This window comes from Engystomops pustulosus, chromosome 11 (assembly GCF_040894005.1).
Source record: "Engystomops pustulosus chromosome 11, aEngPut4.maternal, whole genome shotgun sequence".
Lineage (NCBI taxonomy): Eukaryota > Metazoa > Chordata > Amphibia > Anura > Leptodactylidae > Engystomops > Engystomops pustulosus.
Genome location: NC_092421.1, coordinates 51264571 through 51284666, shown reverse-complemented (window position 1 = coordinate 51284666; position 20096 = coordinate 51264571). Strand labels below are relative to the sequence as shown.

Genomic DNA, 20096 nt, shown 5'->3' with positions numbered 1-20096 from the left:
TTTTAATCTCAATACAGCTTTTGAATCCCTGTTTAGACTTATATTTGGTATTCGGTGGGGTTATGGTCCTTTGATGGAGAGGTCCAGCATGTGGTGAATTCCGTTTAACTGTTGGAATCATTTCCAGGTGACAGTCAAATTCCAGAAATGTTAGTTAAAAAGACAGGGCCTCATTGAGCGAATGTGTACAAGAGCATAGCATGATCTCATAAAATAAAACAAATATATGACTTGTATTAATTCAGACCTAGAGAATGTGCTCTGATCCTTTTTTTTTTTTTTTTTTTTTTTTGAAAAATGTGAAATGTAACCCTCATTAGGAGAGCTGTAAAGTCTGGTAACTGCTTTACTCCGTAAACCTTTTCTTGTCTCCAATATTTTACATCCTCTGGTTTCACGCTGTGCTTGGCAGCAGACTCAGCTTTCACAATGTGAATTATTTAGCAAAGAGGTGATATGCGAGGCGGCTAGTATTGCACCGAGATGCTGAAAAGAAAGAACTGGTACCATGTACAGAACCTGGACTTAATGGTTATCGGCTTATAGAAGGGTGTTTATTAGTAAAGTAATGACATATTCAGTAGTGTCTTCTCAATACCTATAAATTTCCATCCTGGGACATTTACATATTTTATTGCGTCATAATATTGATTCATTACTCAGACACAAGGAAGTTAGTAAGTTGTAGAAGCGACATATACATCTTCCCATGAATCCTACATAGCTGCCGGTATAAAACTTTTTCCACTGTTATATCCTCCATTCCCAAAGCCTTGCTGGGTATAGGATGAGGTTAATAATAATAATATATACCTAAGATTGGGGGACGTTGAAATGTAGCATGCTTGAAACTTCTGTCTTTGTGGGAGAGTCTGGACACTAGAGATTTACCCTAGACCAGTGGTTCTCAACCTGTGGGTCTGGACCCCAGTGGGGGTCGAATGACCAAAACCGGGGGTCGCCTAAAGCCATCGGAGCCGCAATTTTACTGTGTTTTTACTGCGAGTTGCATGGTTTGGGGTCACCACAGCATGAGGAACTGTATTGCGGGGTCACAGCATTGGAAAGGTTGAGAACCACTGCCCTAGACCCAACCTCTGCTCCTGAGTGCCAGAGTTTCTGTGTGCCAACTGCAGCCTCTGATGCACCATCCGCTAATTAAAAAAAAAGCCCCTTACATGTTTAAAGGGGCTGAAAGTTGCGGGGAGCTATGCATCACATGAACCAGCAGCTACAGGGCTTCCTGTGATGTCTCATGTCCCCCTTCATCCACCGGAAGCCATTAGGACATCATGTGACCCGCGGCTCCCAGCTACTTCTCAGAAAAACTACCAGGTTAAGTAAGATGTAGTTGAACCTGTTGAATGGGTGGCCAACCCCTTAATTACCAATTGTGTGTAAGGAGCTCTGATATTGGCTGTGTTGGCATTGAATCTGTAGTCCTGCTCTAAGCTAAGGCCTCATGCACACAACCAAATGCTTTTTTTTTTTTTACGGTACAGCTGTAAATATACAGCTGTAAATACCGGAAGTTTTTTACCCATGAGCATATATGGCACCGTATCAGTACTGTATCCGTATAAAATACGGTGGGCAAGAAAATGATGGCTGGCTGACAGTATCTGGTCTCCCTGGATACTGCACGCATACTGTGTTTGGTGCTAGGAGGACAAGAGGACGTGCCCCCTCCATAGGAAAGAGCGGGCGCACGGCTGCATACTAGGGAAAAGATAGAACATGTGTGGCACCATACCGCCGCTGTGCCTCCATTGTCGTCTATGGGGCCGCAAATTTGCAGGTGCATATACATCCCCACAGACGGCCGTCTGAATGAGCCCTAAACAGGAATGTGTCTTTTTCATGAAAAGCTCCTATCTAGTTCATTAATTTTTTTTACAATTATTTTCGGTTTCCTTCTCCCGTCCCTCAGCACTGCGGTGCATGATAGACACATTTTACAAGATTCGTCTAAAGTGAAACACAAAAAATTGATTCAATTTGGTTCCTGGAATATGGCAGATGTATACTGAATCTTTGACCAAACTAATAGATTTGCTTATCACTGCTGGAATCCACCATGTAGAATATATCCAAAGCCAAAAACATGTCTGGCATGAAGGAGAAATAGGAGTCCCGCCATTACATACAATTTTGGATGCATTCTGGGTTTTGGATCAAAAATTTCATCCTTTTATTCACAGTTTCTCCGTTTTCCTGTGAACATAAAATAAACGCTATTTTCTCCTGTTCTTGCAGGCAGAAGTATGGCTTTCAGAGGAGAGCGGGGCAATGATGAACAAGCCATGGAAATGATTAAAGTCTCTCATCTGAAGTAAGTGCGCTGCACTATAACAGAGATGTGGAATAATCTAGCTGCACGTGGAAGACATCTAGATCTTCTATACCGTATATGGCCGCAGCGCTGGCATTTCTGCTCCTCCTTCCTAAAGAGACGACTCTGCAGAATTGACCCCCATCATTGTATATTCCAGGCAGTATCTGGTTGTGGTGTTTAAAGACAAACCAATGGAATTGTGGGATATTCGGACGTGTACCCTGCTGCGGGAAATGTCCAAGGTCTTCCCTACGGTAACAGCCTTGGTACGTTCTGTTAGCGAATGCTGACACCATTGCTTTTCCTTCATTCAAATTAACACTTTAGAAGAGTTGAACGTTTAGCCTTTTAAGCTAGTGTCTGAGTGCAGAGCTGTTCTAGTTACAAAAACAAGAAGAAAAGGATGCAACTAAATGGCAAAAAATGGCAGTCTTTATTGAGGAAGTAACAAAATATATACAAACAAGGAGACACACACCAATAAAAACAATTAAAACATGTGCTGTGCAAAGCACAAACAACCCCCCTTATTTAAGGGTATGGGATACAAATCCCAACCCCGGGGAACCCACAGCTGTCCTCCAAAGTCCACCCTAAAGGTAAGCCCCAATTATTAAACCATAAAGTGCACAATGTGTGTACTCAGGAAAAAACCTGAAAGTAGCCGTGTACAATACCTCCTACCAGCAGGTAAGCATGATCAGCAAAGTCATGACCATTACCCCTGAGGAAGTCACGAATTAGTGACGTAACGCGTGGGGTTCCTTCTCCCACAGCTGTTCCATTCCTCCCTCCCCCGTCGTATCTGCCGACTCCGCTTCATGCTTACCTGCTGGTAGGAGGTATTGTACACGGCTACTTTCAGGTTTTTTCCTGAGTACACACATTGTGCACTTTATGGTTTAATAATTGGGGCTTACCTTTAGGGTGGACTTTGGAGGACAGCTGTGGGTTCCCCGGGGTTGGGATTTGTATCCCATACCCTTAAATAAGGGGGGTTGTTTGTGCTTTGCACAGCACATGTTTTAATTGTTTTTATTGGTGTGTGTCTCCTTGTTTGTATATATTTTGTTACTTCCTCAATAAAGACTGCCATTTTTTGCCATTTAGTTGCATCCCTTTCTTCTTGTTTTTGTTACTTGTATTTTTTGATGCACTTTGGCTTGTGGCTATTATCATTGCTGTGCCGTATCCGCATCCTCCTTGAGAGCTGTTCTAGTTGCCCATGGCAACCAATCAGAGCTCAGATTTAATAACAGCAGTTTATAAGATTAAAACTGAGCTGTGATTGGTTTCCATGGGCAACTGGAACAGTTTTACCTCAGACGCTTCTGTTAAATCTCCCCCGAGGTCTCTCAGAAGCCATTAGGTAGAACACAACCTGTTCCAATCTAAAACGTATATGCAGGTAATGCTATAATCGGGACCCCCCGAACAATATCTACCCATTTTAATGGACCCCTCAGTGCTGCTAATGAATGTAAAGAAGATTTGCCTGCTAGGCCTTATGCAGAGCTTCTGAAAGTACCACTTTGTTCCAGCATGAAAACCAGAACACCATTCATTTGGAGAACTTGCCTCCCCGTTTCAATCAGCAGAAACATTCCCCCCACTTCTTCTTCGGCCCACAATTGCATGCTCTCTGCTTTGGCCCACTAAGCTAAACCAGATGGCCAGCCGCATGTGTCCCATACCTCACATCTGTAGCGGGCAGTGAGATGGCCTCAAAAGTTCTTCTTTCTCTGCTCACTCTTAGCAGGAGGCTTTGCTATCCTCAGCAATCCCTTAGACACCGATAGAGACCCTCTACACCATGAAAGGATGGGAAATGCCCCTTTAAGATCTTCTTTAAGAAGCACTTGTTTAGTTTTCCTCGTTCTGCACACTGGGCTCATTCTGAATATTTGATGCCTAATTTTCTTGGCATTGTAACGGAGCAGCCTTCTCTGTCTTGTATCTCTCAGGAGTGGTCCCCTTCTCACAATCTGAAGAGTCTCCGCAAGAAGCAGATGGCAGCTCGCGAGGCAATAGCACGTCAGACGGTCTCTTCAGACACGGAGCTGAGCGGCGTCGAGTCCTCAGTCATCAGGTACAACATCTGGCAGCTCTCTAGCACTGTACGCCTAGTTCAAAGACTACTCGCCAGATTTTATATGTCACTTTGGAGACGAACGTGGCATCGGAAATTAGAAGGAATGGGAAAATTGTGTAAAATGAGCTGAACGCTCCTAGTAATGACACGTCTTATCACACGGAAAACATTATGTCATATGTCAAGGATGTCACTAGATGTACATTATGACTGGAGCTACACAGATCAGCAAAGTGGGTGGGTAGACCTCCAGGAATCAGACACCTATCTGTCCCAAATTTTAGCATCATGGTAAAGCAGAGCAGAAATAAGATTCTCCCTGGAATGGTTATTTTACATATAACCTTGCATGCTGTTATTTAATGTATGATCTACTCCCCCAAGTACATATGTTGCCTGTGGATTATTACAACATATGTCCTTGGGGGAGTGAATCTGGGAGAGTCCCTTGTTGAGAAGGACCTGGGGGTACTAGTAGATCATAAATTAAATAACAGCATGTAATGTCAATCGTCTGCCCCCAAAGCTAGTAGGATCTTGTCATGTATCAAAAGTGGTATGAACTCTCGTGATAGGGATGTAATATTACCACTATACAAGGCACTGGTTCGGCCTCATCTGGAATATGCTGTCCAGTTCTGGGCACCGGTCCATAAAAAGGGAGCCCTGGAGCCGGGGAGGGTTCAACGTAGCGCCACAAAAATGATAAGGAGTTATGGAAGGTGTCAGTTATTAGGAAAATTAAAACAACTAGATTTATTTAGTCTGGAAAAGAGACGACTACGAAGGGGACATGATTAATTTATATAAATATATGAATGGTCCATACAAAAAATATGGTGGTAAGTTGTTCCAGGTTAAATCAAATCAAAGGGGACACTGTCTCTGGAGAAAACAAGGTTTAATCACCAGAGACGACTGGGCTTTTTTTTACTATGAGGACTGTCAATCTGTGGGATTGAAAGGAATATTTGTCAATCAACAGCTGAGGAGATATGGGTACCTGTATGGGTCCCTTGCACCTGTTTTGGGTTAAAGACATTGTTCTGTGGATCAGATTCTGTTGTAGTATATTGCTTTCTTCCTCCTCACCCAGTCACTGTCCATGTGGATGACTTGGCAGAAGGAGGGCAGAGACTTCAGTAGAAAAGTGCTTTAGTCTAAAGATCTGATGGCAGGAGCCGCCGGTTTGCAGTTTTTTATGGCCACTGACTGTGCATTAATGCCGCGCTAATGAGGCAATTAGAAGGAAGAGCGGTAAAGAGAATTACACAGGACCCACTGCCAGCATTTACCTGCCGTATTAGTCTCTTACAGGAGGCGGAGAGCAAGTCGGAGCTGAGCCAGAATATCTCTGCACGGGAACACTTTGTGTTTACAGACACAGATGGGCAAGTTTATCACCTAACTGTGGAAGGGAACAGCGTGAAAGACAGCGCCAGGATTCCCCCAGATGTGAGTTCATCACTTTTGCTTTTGTGCCAGAGGCAGGTCTGCCCTGCAGGCGGGTGACGGGAATAGTGCCAGTCACATGCATGCCAATATAACACTGGGGTTTGCTGTCAAACAGATTTCTTGTCCAAGTTTTTTTCTCCATTTTGTTTCAACCATTTCATGATATAAAGACTAAAGCATCACCATTTTCTCTACAAAGATAATACTGTGGGAATCTCATAGCAGGGGCGGTTGGATCTTTTTTTTTTTCTTTGGTCAAGGAGAGCCCGAAAGATTGGGCCTCAGTGATCCATGCTTTAAAGAGAACCTTTTACCTCATTTTTCACAAATACAGCTAGTGACAGGTGCCCATCAAGCCCTATTAACTTACCAACACCCTTCCTTTAGCTAAAATTGTTTCCCTCACATCCCCATAAAATCAACTTTATAATCTTGCCTGGCATACATTCAGATGTAGAAGGAGTTAAGGGGGATATGGCCCCTTTCAGCTGAATACAGCAGCTCCTCCCCATACCTTCTCAGTATTAAGCAAATAATATCATGTGACCAGAGTGACAGAGTCCATGGGAACTGCTGTGATGTGATCAGATACATACATAGGCTACAGTTGGCAAATGTTAGGAGGCAAAAAGGACCTTGGGTGATGTCACCCTGGCCACATGACATTATTTGCTGAATGGTGAAAAGGCATGAAAAGGAGCTGCTGGATTCTGCCTGAAGAGGCCACGCCCCCTCTACTCCTGCCAGATCTGAATGAATGTCAGGCAAAATAATAGTTGTTTTATTGGGATGCAGGGCAAACAATTTTTAGCAACAACTTTTTTTTCATTAGTCCCAAACAGTCCTAAAAAGGTTCCCTTTCACATAGATCTCGTACAGCCACCCCACCCAGTGCCAGGATGTTGATTGGATGCCAAACCAAATGGTATCCCAATCCAAAACTTATTCACCTCAGCCTTGAATTAAAAGATGTTTTCTTCTCTTTTTTGAGGACAGTATCCAATCAGTGGGTGGCTGACTTATGAGCTGAGCCTGCAATACCACAGAATGGCCACTACACCTCAAATGGGCACATATGCTTTTGGCTCCTTCCAGTGTATAGTGACTGTTTGGCAATGGAGACGGGAGCACCTATGGATTGTGTGATGATTCATGCGATTCTGCTGTAGTTCAGCCTGACCTCTTTTTTTGTCCTTCTGCCTCCATGTAGGAAAAGTGTTTCCTTAAAACTCCTTTTACTCTCCCAAGGAGACTAGTGACCCAAATAAAGGCGGCTTTCTCAGCCATGGCCCGTCTGTTCAGGGTACAGCTACAGACCGCCGTAAATATGATTAGTGCAGTCAGAAATATTTTATGATGGATATAGCTGACATGTTTTGTTTCCTATACAAAGCTCATTAGAAACTGAATTAAAGGCTGTGGACACATTAATGCTTCAACAAATTTTTTTTTAAAAATGCCATGGATTTTACACAAAAAGTAAAACCTTAAAGTGAAGTTTTAATGTGTATTGTTTACTGCTGCAGCAGACGTTTTGGCTGTGAGCTGCTGTATATGATCTTTTACAAACCATGTGCTGCAAGTTTTTCTGCCCCCCCCCCTACATTGTGCTGTAAGACTATCTGCCTCCCCTACATTGTGCTGCAAGACTATCTGCCCCCCCCCCTACATTGTGCTGTAAGACTGTCTGCCTCCCCCTACACTGTGCTGTAAGACTGTCTGCCCCCCCCTACACTGTGCTGTAAGACTGTCTGCCCCCCCCCCTACATTGTGCTGCAAGACTGTCTGCCCCCCCTACATTGTGCTGCAAGACTGTCTGCCCCCCCCTACATTGTGCTGCAAGACTGTCTGTCCCCCCTACATTGTGCTGCAACTGTCTGTCCCCCCCTACATTGTGCTGCAAGACTGTCTGTCCCCCCCTACATTGTGCTGTAAGACTGTCTGTCCCCCCTACATTGTGCTGTAAGACTGTCTGCCCCCCCCTACATTGTGCTGTAAGACTATCTTCCCCCCTACATTGTGCTGTAAGACTGTCTGCCCCCCTACACAGTGTTGCTAGACTATCTGCCCCCCCCTACACAGTGTTGCAAGACTGTCGCCCCCCCCACACAGTGTTGCTAGACTATCTGCCCCCCCCTACACAGTGTTGCAAGACTGTCGCCCCCCCCACACAGTGTTGCAAGACTGTCTGCCCCCCCACACAGTGTTGCAAGACTGTCTGCCCCCCCACACAGTGTTGCAAGACTGTCTGCCCCCCCACACAGTGTTGCAAGACTGTCTGCCCCCCCCCCTACACAGTGTTGCAAGACTGTCTGCCCCCCCACACAGTGTTGCAAGACTGTCTGCCCCTCCTGCACAGTGTTGCAAGACTGTCTGCTCCCCCCTGCACAGTGTTGCAAGACTGTCTGCTCCCCCCTGCACAGTGTTGCAAGACTGTCTGCCCCCCCTGCACAGTGTTGCAAGACTGTCTGCCCCCCCTGCACAGTGTTGCAAGACTGTCTGCTCCCCCCCTGCAGTGTTGCAAGACTGTCTGCTCCCCCCCTGCACAGTGTTGCAAGACTGTCTGCCCCCCCCTGCACAGTGTTGCAAGACTGTCTGCCCCCCCCCCCTGCACAGTGTTGCAAGGCTGTCTGCCCCCCCCCTGCACAGTGTTGCAAGGCTGTCTGCCCCCCCCGCACAGTGTTGCAAGGCTGTCTGCCTCCCCCCCGCACAGTGTTGCAAGGCTGTCTGCCCCCCCCCCCGCACAGTGTTGCAAGGCTGTCTGCCCCCCCCCCTGCACAGTGTTGCAAGGCTGTCTGCCCCCCCCTGCACAGTGTTGCAAGACTGTCTGCCCCCCCTGCACAGTGTTGCAAGACTGTCTGCCCCCCCTGCACAGTGTTGCAAGACTGTCTGCCCCCCTACACAGTGTTGCAAGACTGTCTGCCCCCCCTACACAGTGTTGCTAGACTATCTGCCCCCCCCTACACAGTGTTGCAAGACTGTCGCCCCCCCCACACAGTGTTGCAAGACTGTCTGCCCCCCCACACAGTGTTGCAAGACTGTCTGCCCCCCCACACAGTGTTGCAAGACTGTCTGCCCCCCCCTACACAGTGTTGCAAGACTGTCTGCCCCCCCACACAGTGTTGCAAGACTGTCTGCCCCTCCTGCACAGTGTTGCAAGACTGTCTGCTCCCCCCTGCACAGTGTTGCAAGACTGTCTGCTCCCCCCTGCACAGTGTTGCAAGACTGTCTGCCCCCCCTGCACAGTGTTGCAAGACTGTCTGCCCCCCCTGCACAGTGTTGCAAGACTGTCTGCCCCCCCTGCACAGTGTTGCAAGACTGTCTGCCCCCCCTGCACAGTGTTGCAAGACTGTCTGCTCCCCCCCTGCAGTGTTGCAAGACTGTCTGCTCCCCCCCTGCACAGTGTTGCAAGGCTGTCTGCCCCCCCCTGCACAGTGTTGCAAGACTGTCTGCCCCCCCCTGCACAGTGTTGCAAGACTGTCTGCCCCCCCCCCTGCACAGTGTTGCAAGGCTGTCTGCCCCCCCCCCTGCACAGTGTTGCAAGGCTGTCTGCCCCCCCCCTGCACAGTGTTGCAAGGCTGTCTGCCTCCCCCCCGCACAGTGTTGCAAGGCTGTCTGCCCCCCCCCCCGCACAGTGTTGCAAGGCTGTCTGCCCCCCCCCTGCACAGTGTTGCAAGGCTGTCTGCCCCCCCCTGCACAGTGTTGCAAGGCTGTCTGCCCCCCCCTGCACAGTGTTGCAAGACTGTCTGCCCCCCCTGCACAGTGTTGCAAGACTGTCTGCCCCCCTGCACAGTGTTGCAAGACTGTCTGCCCCCCCCTGCACGGTGTGCCAAGACTGTCTGCCCCCCCCCCTGCACAGTGTTGCAAGGCTGTCTGCCCCCCCCCTGCACAGTGTTGCAAGGCTGTCTGCCCCCCCCGCACAGTGTTGCAAGGCTGTCTGCCCCCCCCTGCACAGTGTTGCAAGGCTGTCTGCCCCCCCCCCTGCACAGTGTTGAAAGGCTGTCTGCCCCCACCCTGCACAGTGTTGAAAGGCTGTCTGCCCCCACCCTGCACAGTGTTGCAAGACTGTCTGCCCCCCCCCCTGCACAGTGTTGCAAGACTGTCTGCCCCCCCTGCACAGTGTTGCAAGACTGTCTGCCCCCCCTGCACAGTGTTGCAAGACTGTCTGCCCCCCCTGCACAGTGTTGCAAGACTGTCTGCCCCCCCTGCACAGTGTTGCAAGACTGTCTGCCCCCCCTGCACAGTGTTGCAAGACTGTCTGCCCCCCCTGCACAGTGTTGCAAGACTGTCTGCCCCCCCTGCACAGTGTTGCAAGACTGTCTGCCCCCCCTGCACAGTGTTGCAAGACTGTCTGCCCCCCCTGCACAGTGTTGCAAGACTGTCTGCCCCCCCTGCACAGTGTTGCAAGACTGTCTGCCCCCCCTGCACAGTGTTGCAAGACTGTCTGCCCCCCCTGCACAGTGTTGCAAGACTGTCTGCCCCCCCTGCACAGTGTTGCAAGACTGTCTGCCCCCCCTGCACAGTGTTGCAAGACTGTCTGCCCCCCCTGCACAGTGTTGCAAGACTGTCTGCCCCCCCTGCACAGTGTTGCAAGACTGTCTGCCCCCCCTGCACAGTGTTGCAAGACTGTCTGCCCCCCCTGCACAGTGTTGCAAGACTGTCTGCCCCCCCTGCACAGTGTTGCAAGACTGTCTGCCCCCCCTGCACAGTGTTGCAAGACTGTCTGCCCCCCCTGCACAGTGTTGCAAGACTGTCTGCCCCCCCTGCACAGTGTTGCAAGACTGTCTGCCCCCCCTGCACAGTGTTGCAAGACTGTCTGCCCCCCCTGCACAGTGTTGCAAGACTGTCTGCCCCCCCTGCACAGTGTTGCAAGACTGTCTGCCCCCCCTGCACAGTGTTGCAAGACTGTCTGCCCCCCCTGCACAGTGTTGCAAGACTGTCTGCCCCCCCTGCACAGTGTTGCAAGACTGTCTGCCCCCCCTGCACAGTGTTGCAAGACTGTCTGCCCCCCCTGCACAGTGTTGCAAGACTGTCTTCCCCCCCCCCCGCACAGTGTTGCAAGACTGTCTGCCCCCCCCGCACAATGTTGCAAGACTGTCTGCCCCCCCCGCACAGTGTTGCAAGACTGTCTGCCCCCCCCTGCACAGTGTTGCAAGACTGTCTGCCCCCCCCCCTGCACAGTGTTGCAAGACTGTCTGCCCCCCCCCTGCACAGTGTTGCAAGACTGTCTGCCCCCCCTGCACAGTGTTGCAAGACTGTCTGCCCCCCCTGCACAGTGTTGCAAGACTGTCTGCCCCCCCTGCACAGTGTTGCAAGACTGTCTGCCCCCCCTGCACAGTGTTGCAAGACTGTCTGCCCCCCCCTGCACAGTGTTGCAAGACTGTCTTCCCCCCCCCCTGCACAGTGTTGCAAGACTGTCTTCCCCCCCCCGCACAGTGTTGCAAGACTGTCTGCCCCCCCCGCACAATGTTGCAAGACTGTCTGCCCCCCCCCGCACAGTGTTGCAAGACTGTCTGCCCCCCCCCTGCACAGTGTTGCAAGACTGTCTGCCCCCCCTGCACAGTGTTGCAAGACTGTCTGCCCCCCCTGCACAGTGTTGCAAGACTGTCTGCCCCCCCTGCACAGTGTTGCAAGACTGTCTGCCCCCCCTGCACAGTGTTGCAAGACTGTCCGCCCCCCCTGCACAGTGTTGCAAGACTGTCTGCCCCCCCCCTGCACAGTGTTGCAAGACTGTCTGCCCCCCCCCTGCACAGTGTTGCAAGACTGTCTGCCCCCCCCCCTGCACAGTGTTGCAAGACTGTCTGCCCCCCCCCTGCACAGTGTTGCAAGACTGTCTGCCCCCCCTGCACAGTGTTGCAAGACTGTCTGCCCCCCCTGCACAGTGTTGCAAGACTGTCTGCCCCCCCCTGCACAGTGTTGCAAGACTGTCTGCCCCCCCCCTGCACAGTGTTGCAAGACTGTCTGCCCCCCCCCCTGCACAGTGTTGCAAGACTGTCTGCCCCCCCCCTGCACAGTGTTGCAAGACTGTCTGCCCCCCCTGCACAGTGTTGCAAGACTGTCTGCGCCCCCCCTGCACAGTGTTGCAAGACTGTCTGCTCCCCCCTGCACAGTGTTGCAAGACTGTCTGCCCCCCCCCCTGCACAGTGTTGCAAGACTGTGTCTGCCCCCCCCTGCACAGTGTTGCAAGACTGTGTCTGCCCCCCCTGCACAGTGTTGCAAGACTGTCTGCCCCCCCTCCTGAACAGGTCCGTAAACCGCAGATTGAAAGCAAGTGTAAGGGACACATCCTCTATTCACCAAGAAGCTGATTTTAGTACCAGATGTTGGAAGTGAATTCCGGATATGTAAGGGCTATATTATTCATACAGCCCAGCCCATGGAGGTCTTGAACTGTCTGTGGTCATGTTTCAGGCCAGCGTGACTCTTCTTGATCCCTGTGACTCCTCAGGTCATTAGTATCAGGCGTTCTAAGTCCCTTTTGCTGAATCTCATTTGGTATAGGAAGACATCATTGTGAACCCATCGCTGCATAATAGGTCAGTGGCTGCTTTTGGGTCTAAATCCTTAGGTGTGGATCCCTTTAAGGAAGCAAAAAACACATACAGACGGTCCCCTACTTAAGAACACCTGACTTACATACGACCCCTAGTTACAAACGGACCTCTGGATTATGGTAATTTACTGTACTTTATTCCTAGGCTACAATAAACAGCTATAACAGTTATCAATGGTGCTTGTAATTAAGATTTATTGTTAATCCTGGTTCTTATGACAATCCAACATTTTTAAAATCCAATTGTCACAGAGACCAAAAAAATTTTAAAAAAATTTTGTCTGTGGTTACAATAATAAAGTATACAGTTCCGACTTACATACAAGCTCAACTTAAGAACAAACCTACAGAACCCATCTTGTATATAACCCGGGGACTGCCTGTACATTGGTAAAGTTTATATGTATTGATGTTATTCTTGACAATACGACTTCCATCAGGAGCGGCTACTAGGCCATTTGTCATTGCCTCCTCTTTATGTCTCTTCTTCAGTGCACTTAATACATAAGAGCCTTGTGAATCACACATTGTTCAGCAGCTATTGTCACTTTTATGGCCGCGATGTGATGTAATCACTGCAGAACATTGCGACGAAGCTGTAAATGCCGGGTCAGCTGCACATATTACACAAGTGGGAAGATCTTGTTTGTGGTGCACAGGGGATTGTTACTTACATATACTGCTCCATGGACTTCACAAAGTAGGGTCATAAATCACATCTACTACTGCTGAGATGTCACCCATCAGTGGCAGACGTAGAAAGAAGAGCAATATCTACATGATGTATTGGAGGACGCACCTCTTTGTCATAGGAAATGAGAGGACCTCATTCCACCCCTCAAGTGAAACTGTATTGTATTGTTCGTTTAGAATTTCAGGAAAACTTCGATTCGTCATTAATCCGAAGTTTGCGGTTATCCGTGGGAACAAATTTCGAATCCCTCCCCCCCCCCACTTTATTAGCAAAATGGCCGCAAGCACAACGTGTTATATGGGGCAGAGAACTCTGGGAGGAAAAAAGGAACATGGCGGGAGTGTCCCTCACTATGTGGCGGGAGTGTCCCTCGCTGTCCCTACAGTATGGCTGTATATGGGGATTTCCCTCCTCATTCATGTGTACAATGTGTCTTTGGAAGACCCGAGTCTGTCATGGCGACGGAACGCCGCTCCCTGATGAAGTCACGGAGAGCGACGATCCTCGGTAAGATGGGGTGTAACCGAAAAGTCTTTGCTGCAATATGCAGCAAAGTCTTACCAGCTATGGAGAGGGCTCAGCCCGTGACCCCTCTCCATGCACCTTTATCCGGCATGTGACGTACTGTTACGTCACATGACGTGATTCGGTTCGAAGCAAATTTTCTCTGAAAACTCGAATTTAGAAAAATTTGCACATCTCTGTTTATAATGTGTCGGTCATTAGACCAGTGTAGAGTAGGACTAGACCTTTCTCTGCTGCGTCAGATCAATTCCTGTGTCTGATGCTGGATGATAATCTGGTGTAGTATAAGACTGGGGGGTCGTACTTTACACCACCTATTAGTCTAGTTTGTCGCCCCACAATCTTCTGACACACAGGTCCTGTCTGTTAATGCCCCCGTGTTGATTCTGGATGGTGTTGAAAGAAAATCAAGTGCTCCGGCTAGTGCGGCAATGCCACTGGTGCAGATTAAAAAATTAAAAAAGTACACATACATATATTTTTTTTATTTTAATAATACAGACTTGTTGGAAGAGGTCATGGCAATTTCTTTAGTTCAAGTCTGCAAATTGAAGGGATTGTCCACTTTCAGCATATGATTGCTATTGTTTGTGTGATGAAAAGTTATACAATCTTCCAATATACTTTCTGTATCAATTTTTCAGGGTTTTCTAGATCTCTTCTTGCTGTCATTAAACGGGAATCTTCATTGTTTGCTTCCTGTGGATTAAAAACCATGTCGCTGGTCATGCAAGGTCACGCCGGTGCGCGGCTCGTGTTGATTCTGTTGATTCACAGAGAGTAACCAGAGCTGTGTGTTATAACAAGCTGTGCACCTGTGTGACATCACATGACCAGGGGCAGGTTTTTATCCACCGGAAGTAAACAATTAAGCTTCCTATAGAACCATCAAAAGTTGTTCTTTGTTTTTGTAGAATATTGGGGCACATTGCGCCACTTTTCCTATGGACTTTGCACGTTCTTTTAGGTGAAAACTGCTTACACAGGTATTTAAGAATTGCCTGCATGCGGCCCTTTTGTGGTCCAGCTGCAACAGAAATTATGGGACGTTCCGATGCCCAGACTGTGAGTCAGATTTATCATGCAAAGTGCGACAGAAGTGTGTAACATGCCCAAGTTCAAGGTGCACCAAAAAAAAGTTGGCAGTGCAGGGGATGCTAGATTCATAAAGAACGGGAGCCAAATGTGCCCCATTGTGTTGTGTAACACAATCCAACAGAAATGCACTGGCACAATGTGACTTCCGGAAAGGAAGCAGAGCGAGACTTATATTCGATGGAGCAGTGGATTAGATACGATAGGCCTTTGAAGTTTTCCACACTATAGTAGATAGATGCAGATACAAACTTCCTTTATTGAAAGATGCAGCACATAAGAAATAGCAGAACGTGGCGACGGATGGTTTTTTTGATCTGCTGACCATCTATATCAGTGAGCGCCACCTCTCTCTATTATATTGTGTTCTTTGTATCCAGTTTTCTGTCTCCTAACATTGTGCCCATCATCTGCAGGGCAGCATGGGAAGCATCTCCTGCATCGCCTGGAAGGGAGACAACCTGGTCTTAGGAGACGTGGACGGAAACTTAAACTTCTGGGATCTAAAGGCCAGAGTATCGAGGTGCGTTGTCGTACAGTCTAGAGCCGCACCGTTATACAGTAAGGGTTTTCATTTGTAAAAGTTATAAATTTAACATAAACTAAATGTTATCTGTGACTTTTGCATCTCAGGGGAATACCAACCCGCAGGAACGGCGTGTGGAAAATCCGTTTTGCTCCAGGAAAAGGCAACCAGAAGCTAATAGTTCTGTATAATGATGGGGCAGAGGTCTGGGATACTAAGGAGGTAAGTGTCGTCTTATTCCTGCACTGCAATCATGTATTTCCTCCCTAGCATGAATCTCACACTTGGTAGTAGAATTTGAGAGAGACATTAGATCTACTATAGAGTACATCCTGTATATGTAATGTTTATATTAAAAAAAATTATAAAAACAAGAAATATGTTTAAGAAAAATAAAATTTTAGAGTGCATGGCCTCTTGATTCAGGGTTGTGGACCAACTTTATTATAGGGTTTTTTTTTCTTTCTTCTTGGTGCCTCTTTATTTTGCCTATATGAATAAATTGCTAGAGTAGGGCACGGAGCTCTTATAAGACCATGTCTGACGTGCTCATGTTAATACATGACTAACAATAACTACTGAGGAACAGAACAACATTGTGTTCAAAAAATGTAAAGAAGAATATAATTCGGTATAACAGCAGATGCCTGGCGACAGGTTCTCTATGTAGAACAGATCTTACTACATAGTGGGTGTTGTAGCTTATTCTTGCGTCCAGCAGAGGGCAGCATCAGAATGTTCATTAATTTCTTTTTCTGCCAAAATCCAACATCAAAACTTGTACTTTAGTAAAGTCTTTACCTGATGCCACTTTTATTTTGGAAAAGTAATAAGGGTTATCTCCTTTTTTTTAAATTAAATGTTTAGCTTTTTACATTAAACCCTCGCGCAGAGTGGATGCGACCATTGACATAGATTGTGGCGTTACTGTGCACTCAATTCCTGTAAGGATCAGATTGCTAGGGCAGATGTGTTACATACTTGTAGACACTATGGGGTGGACATATTATTAATGAAAGACAGAAAAGTGTCACTTTACAGAATAATTTGCTTAAAAACTAAAAAAATATTTTAAAGACCTTTGTTAATTTAGGGCAAGTATTGGGAATTAGAAATATTATCACAGTCTGTACGCTGGATACATATGTGATGGGACACTGTGGCGTTAGGGACAGGGGGGTGTTACTGTCTTTGGCGCCAACAATCTCTAAAAATAGTATGTGAGATATGAGAGACGTGCATGAAGCAGGGACTCATAGATGACTATGAGATCAGTGGAACGGGACCTGGAGCAGAGATCAGTCTGGAGAAAACGATTGTCACATGATCTGTATTTTATAGACTGATTACACCCCTGTGTATGCAGCCTAAAGGAAATCTACGATTTCTTTTTTTGCATTCTGAACCAAATATACCTTGGAAATGTTGTAGATGCGGAAACGTATCTTTTTTAATCCCTGAACTGAGTGGTTTTGCTGAAAAACTATTATGTAAATAAACGATGATAATGAGGCCCTGTGGCAGCTGCAGTGCTTCTCCTCTTACCCTAATTATGTACTGCTCCAGCCTTGTCTTTCCCAGCATAAGAATAGTTCATCACTGTGTTGTCCCTGACAGGCAGAAGTAATCAATCCCTGCACCATCCCCCAGCTGCTATGTATAAGTTATCCAGCTCAGGTTGATTTGTCCTGTCTGGACAGTTCAGGCAGATCCTGTGTATGTGGAAGTAATGTGTTTATTTACTGCAGACAGCCTGCACCCAGCTTTCCCAAGGTCCTGAATTTTATAATTTTTTTTTTTAAACAAAACCACTCGGATCAGGGGATTAAACAAGATATGTTTTCTGCATCAGTGTCGCTACAGCATCCTCAAGGTTTGGTTCACAATGCATAAAAACAAATGGTAGATTTCCTTTAACATCTGCTTCTGTAATTTCCATAGCACAATACAGGAAGTCCCCGGGTTACGTACAGGATAGGTTCTGTAGATTTGTTCTTAAGTTGAATTTGTATGTAAGTCTGAACTGTATATTTTATAATTGTAACCCCAATGGTCTCTTTGACAATTGGATTTTAAAAATGTTGCATTGTCATAAGAACCAGGATTAACACTAAAGCTTAACTGCAGATGCCTTTGATAACTGTTACAGTTGATCATTGAAGCATAGGACTAAAGTACAACAAATTACCAATATCCAGAGGTCCTTTGTAACTAGGAGTCGTCTGTAAGTTGGGTGTTCTTAAGTAGGGGACCGCCTGTATATCTGAAAGCCTCTATTGCTTCTGTGTGTGGAGAATGTTCTGATCTAATGGGGATCTTAACTATGACTAACCACAACTCTCATATGGGATTGGATATGTCTTGGTTTTAAGCTTGCAGGTAACCCTACTCTACACCGGGAGACAAAAGAGACCCATACACTTGTATGCAATTCATATCTCAAGTCCTAAAGCCACCTGGACATTTAATTTAATTAATCTGCCATATACATACGTTTTTCAAATGGATGTTATTAAAAAAAAAAACTTCCCGTGTGAAGGTAAATTATCATAAATGTAGCCACGTTGTCCCTTACAAACAAGAGACCAGTCCTTGGATACTAACACCCCGGCTCCCTGAGATCGGTGGCCACAGATTCTCTATTGAGACCTGTTTAACCACCTGGATTCAGCTTTCATGACCACTGGACAGCTGTGAGACATGCAGTAACTCCTGACTACTTCATATGTGAAAGCAGCAGCGGTGGTCGTATCCAAGGACAAATAACTTATCTCTAAGGGACAACATGGCTATATTTATGGGAAATTATCTTCACACAGGTACATTGCTTTTTATTACATTCAGTGGAAGATTTGTGTGTGTGTGTATATGTATATATATAAAAATGTGTATGTATCAGATGAATTGCTAAATGGGAATGTCCAGATGAGAATACCCCCCATCATCACTCAACATTCTAAGAAATGCAACAATGCAAAAAAGTAAATTGTTTATTGTGCAGAGTTACGGTAATAGAGAATGACCCCTACACCATATACAGTGCGGACACTTTCCAACCATCAGGGTGCAGCTCTGGAAACATGGGGAGTTATAGTGGTTGTCGCCCAACTTTCTCCGAAACGTCTGGATGTAACTTGTAACAATTTTACAGTAGACGGAAATGCTGTATACCTTTTACAAGGATGATTCATGGGGAGTTAGAGAGTTGTGTTTCGGGTTGTTTTGTACTATAATGAGACTTCTCACGCTTTCCTTAAGCAGCATCAGATGGTCAGCTCCATCCGCACCGGGAGAAACATGAACTACCGCGTCCTGGACGTGGACTGGTGCTCGTCGGACAAAGTCATCCTGGCGTGTGACGACGGCTGCATCCGAGTCCTGGAGATGAGCATGAAACCAGCGTGCTTCAGGATGGATGAACAGGAGCTGCTAGGTATCCAGCAATGCATGTCATCTAGGGAGGGGTGGGAGCTAAACGTTTTGTAGGTTTTATGCACACGTGAACAAGCTCTGGGCAATGCTCAGATTTTTCACTTTCATTTTTAAGTTTTTTATTATTATTATTATTTTTATTTTTTTTTTATTTTATTTTTTTTTTTTACATTGTAGAGATAGCACTGTGCCATGGGCGGTGCGTGGCATTGCAGCCGTCTAATGGATCCATTAATATGACTATTGATTTCAGTGGATTTCTAAGTGGCACTGGAGTCTAGTTCATTAATCTTGTACACCCCTTCCAAAATTTGCCGTTTTATGTTTGGCTCCGATTTCTTTTTAATTTTGAGCAAGATAGGAGACGTTAATCAGATAGTTGTAGTTTTATGATGTATTTTTCAAGCTGATGACTGTGACACCTAAAAGTGTGTGCACAATTGTGGTGGTCTCATTTCTGTTGTTTATTCTGCGGATAAGCAGCGGCGCTCCCCCTCCAGTGGAACATGATTGTATAATAGAAGGATTAAGTGTGATAACTGCAGCCTAAACAATCTACACTCAATACCCCAATGGTTGTACAGTGATGGTTTTTCTATTTTCAGATCCGGTCTGGTGTCCATACCTACTTCTCCCAAGAGCATCCCTGGTCCTTAAAGCTTTCCTGCTGCACCAGCCCTGGGGGGAGAAACATTCCTTAGATATTTCCAGTGTGTAAGTGTTTTTTTATTATGGCGATGTTCTGTTATTATTCCTTTTACTATTATTATTATTGTAGGATGTGTTCAGCAATATTTTCCACTTCTATAGTACTGAATGGAGCATATGGACGCATGGTCAACCTGCCGCTACATCAGTCAGTGAGAACGGGACAACTGTATTTGGAATCATTGGGGGCAAGGAGGCACAGATGGCCCAGATTTCAATTATAGCCCTTCATACGATATGATAAAACTTTATTTCCAGTGGAGGGAAATTATTTTGTACAAAATGTCCAGCATTTTGCATTTAGCAAACAGACTTTTGTTTGCTTTCTTATGTTACTAGTTACATAATTAGTTAAAACAATACATTACACTACAGTACGATACGACATGCAACAGAGGTACAAGCAGGTTACACTTTTACAATTGACGTTCACAGTAGATACAACACGGGTCACATAGTGTATAAGCTGGTTACTTGCACTTAGCTAGGTACATGGATAGTGCAGCGATGGTGGCTACTGACGGTGGAGGCCGCCATTAGTATTGGCGCTTGAGCTGCCTGGTACTGACGTTGCCTTGGCCACGTGTGTGGCCCCACCAGCTGGTCCTTAACATCTGTATCACTTGTGGTGGCTCCACCTGCATCTCGATAACTCAGTGTCCAGTGGGTAATGTGCAGCCT

General features: G+C 46.7%; 1 protein-coding gene across 4 annotated transcripts in view; it reads left to right on the top strand.

The window, feature by feature from the left end:
- The window catches only part of WDR11 (WD repeat domain 11), a 116223-nt gene that overhangs the window by 82429 nt on the left and 13698 nt on the right, over nucleotides 1–20096 (top strand). For all 4 annotated transcript variants that reach the window (XM_072131022.1, XM_072131023.1, XM_072131021.1 and 1 more), the window contains 8 exons: nucleotides 2257–2332; nucleotides 2493–2601; nucleotides 4300–4424; nucleotides 5735–5882; nucleotides 15166–15272; nucleotides 15383–15497; nucleotides 18537–18708; nucleotides 19313–19421. In XM_072131022.1, coding sequence (XP_071987123.1) covers nucleotides 2257–2332; nucleotides 2493–2601; nucleotides 4300–4424; nucleotides 5735–5882; nucleotides 15166–15272; nucleotides 15383–15497; nucleotides 18537–18708; nucleotides 19313–19421 — 961 coding nt within the window. The remainder of the gene's footprint in view (nucleotides 1–2256; nucleotides 2333–2492; nucleotides 2602–4299; nucleotides 4425–5734; nucleotides 5883–15165; nucleotides 15273–15382; nucleotides 15498–18536; nucleotides 18709–19312; nucleotides 19422–20096) is intronic.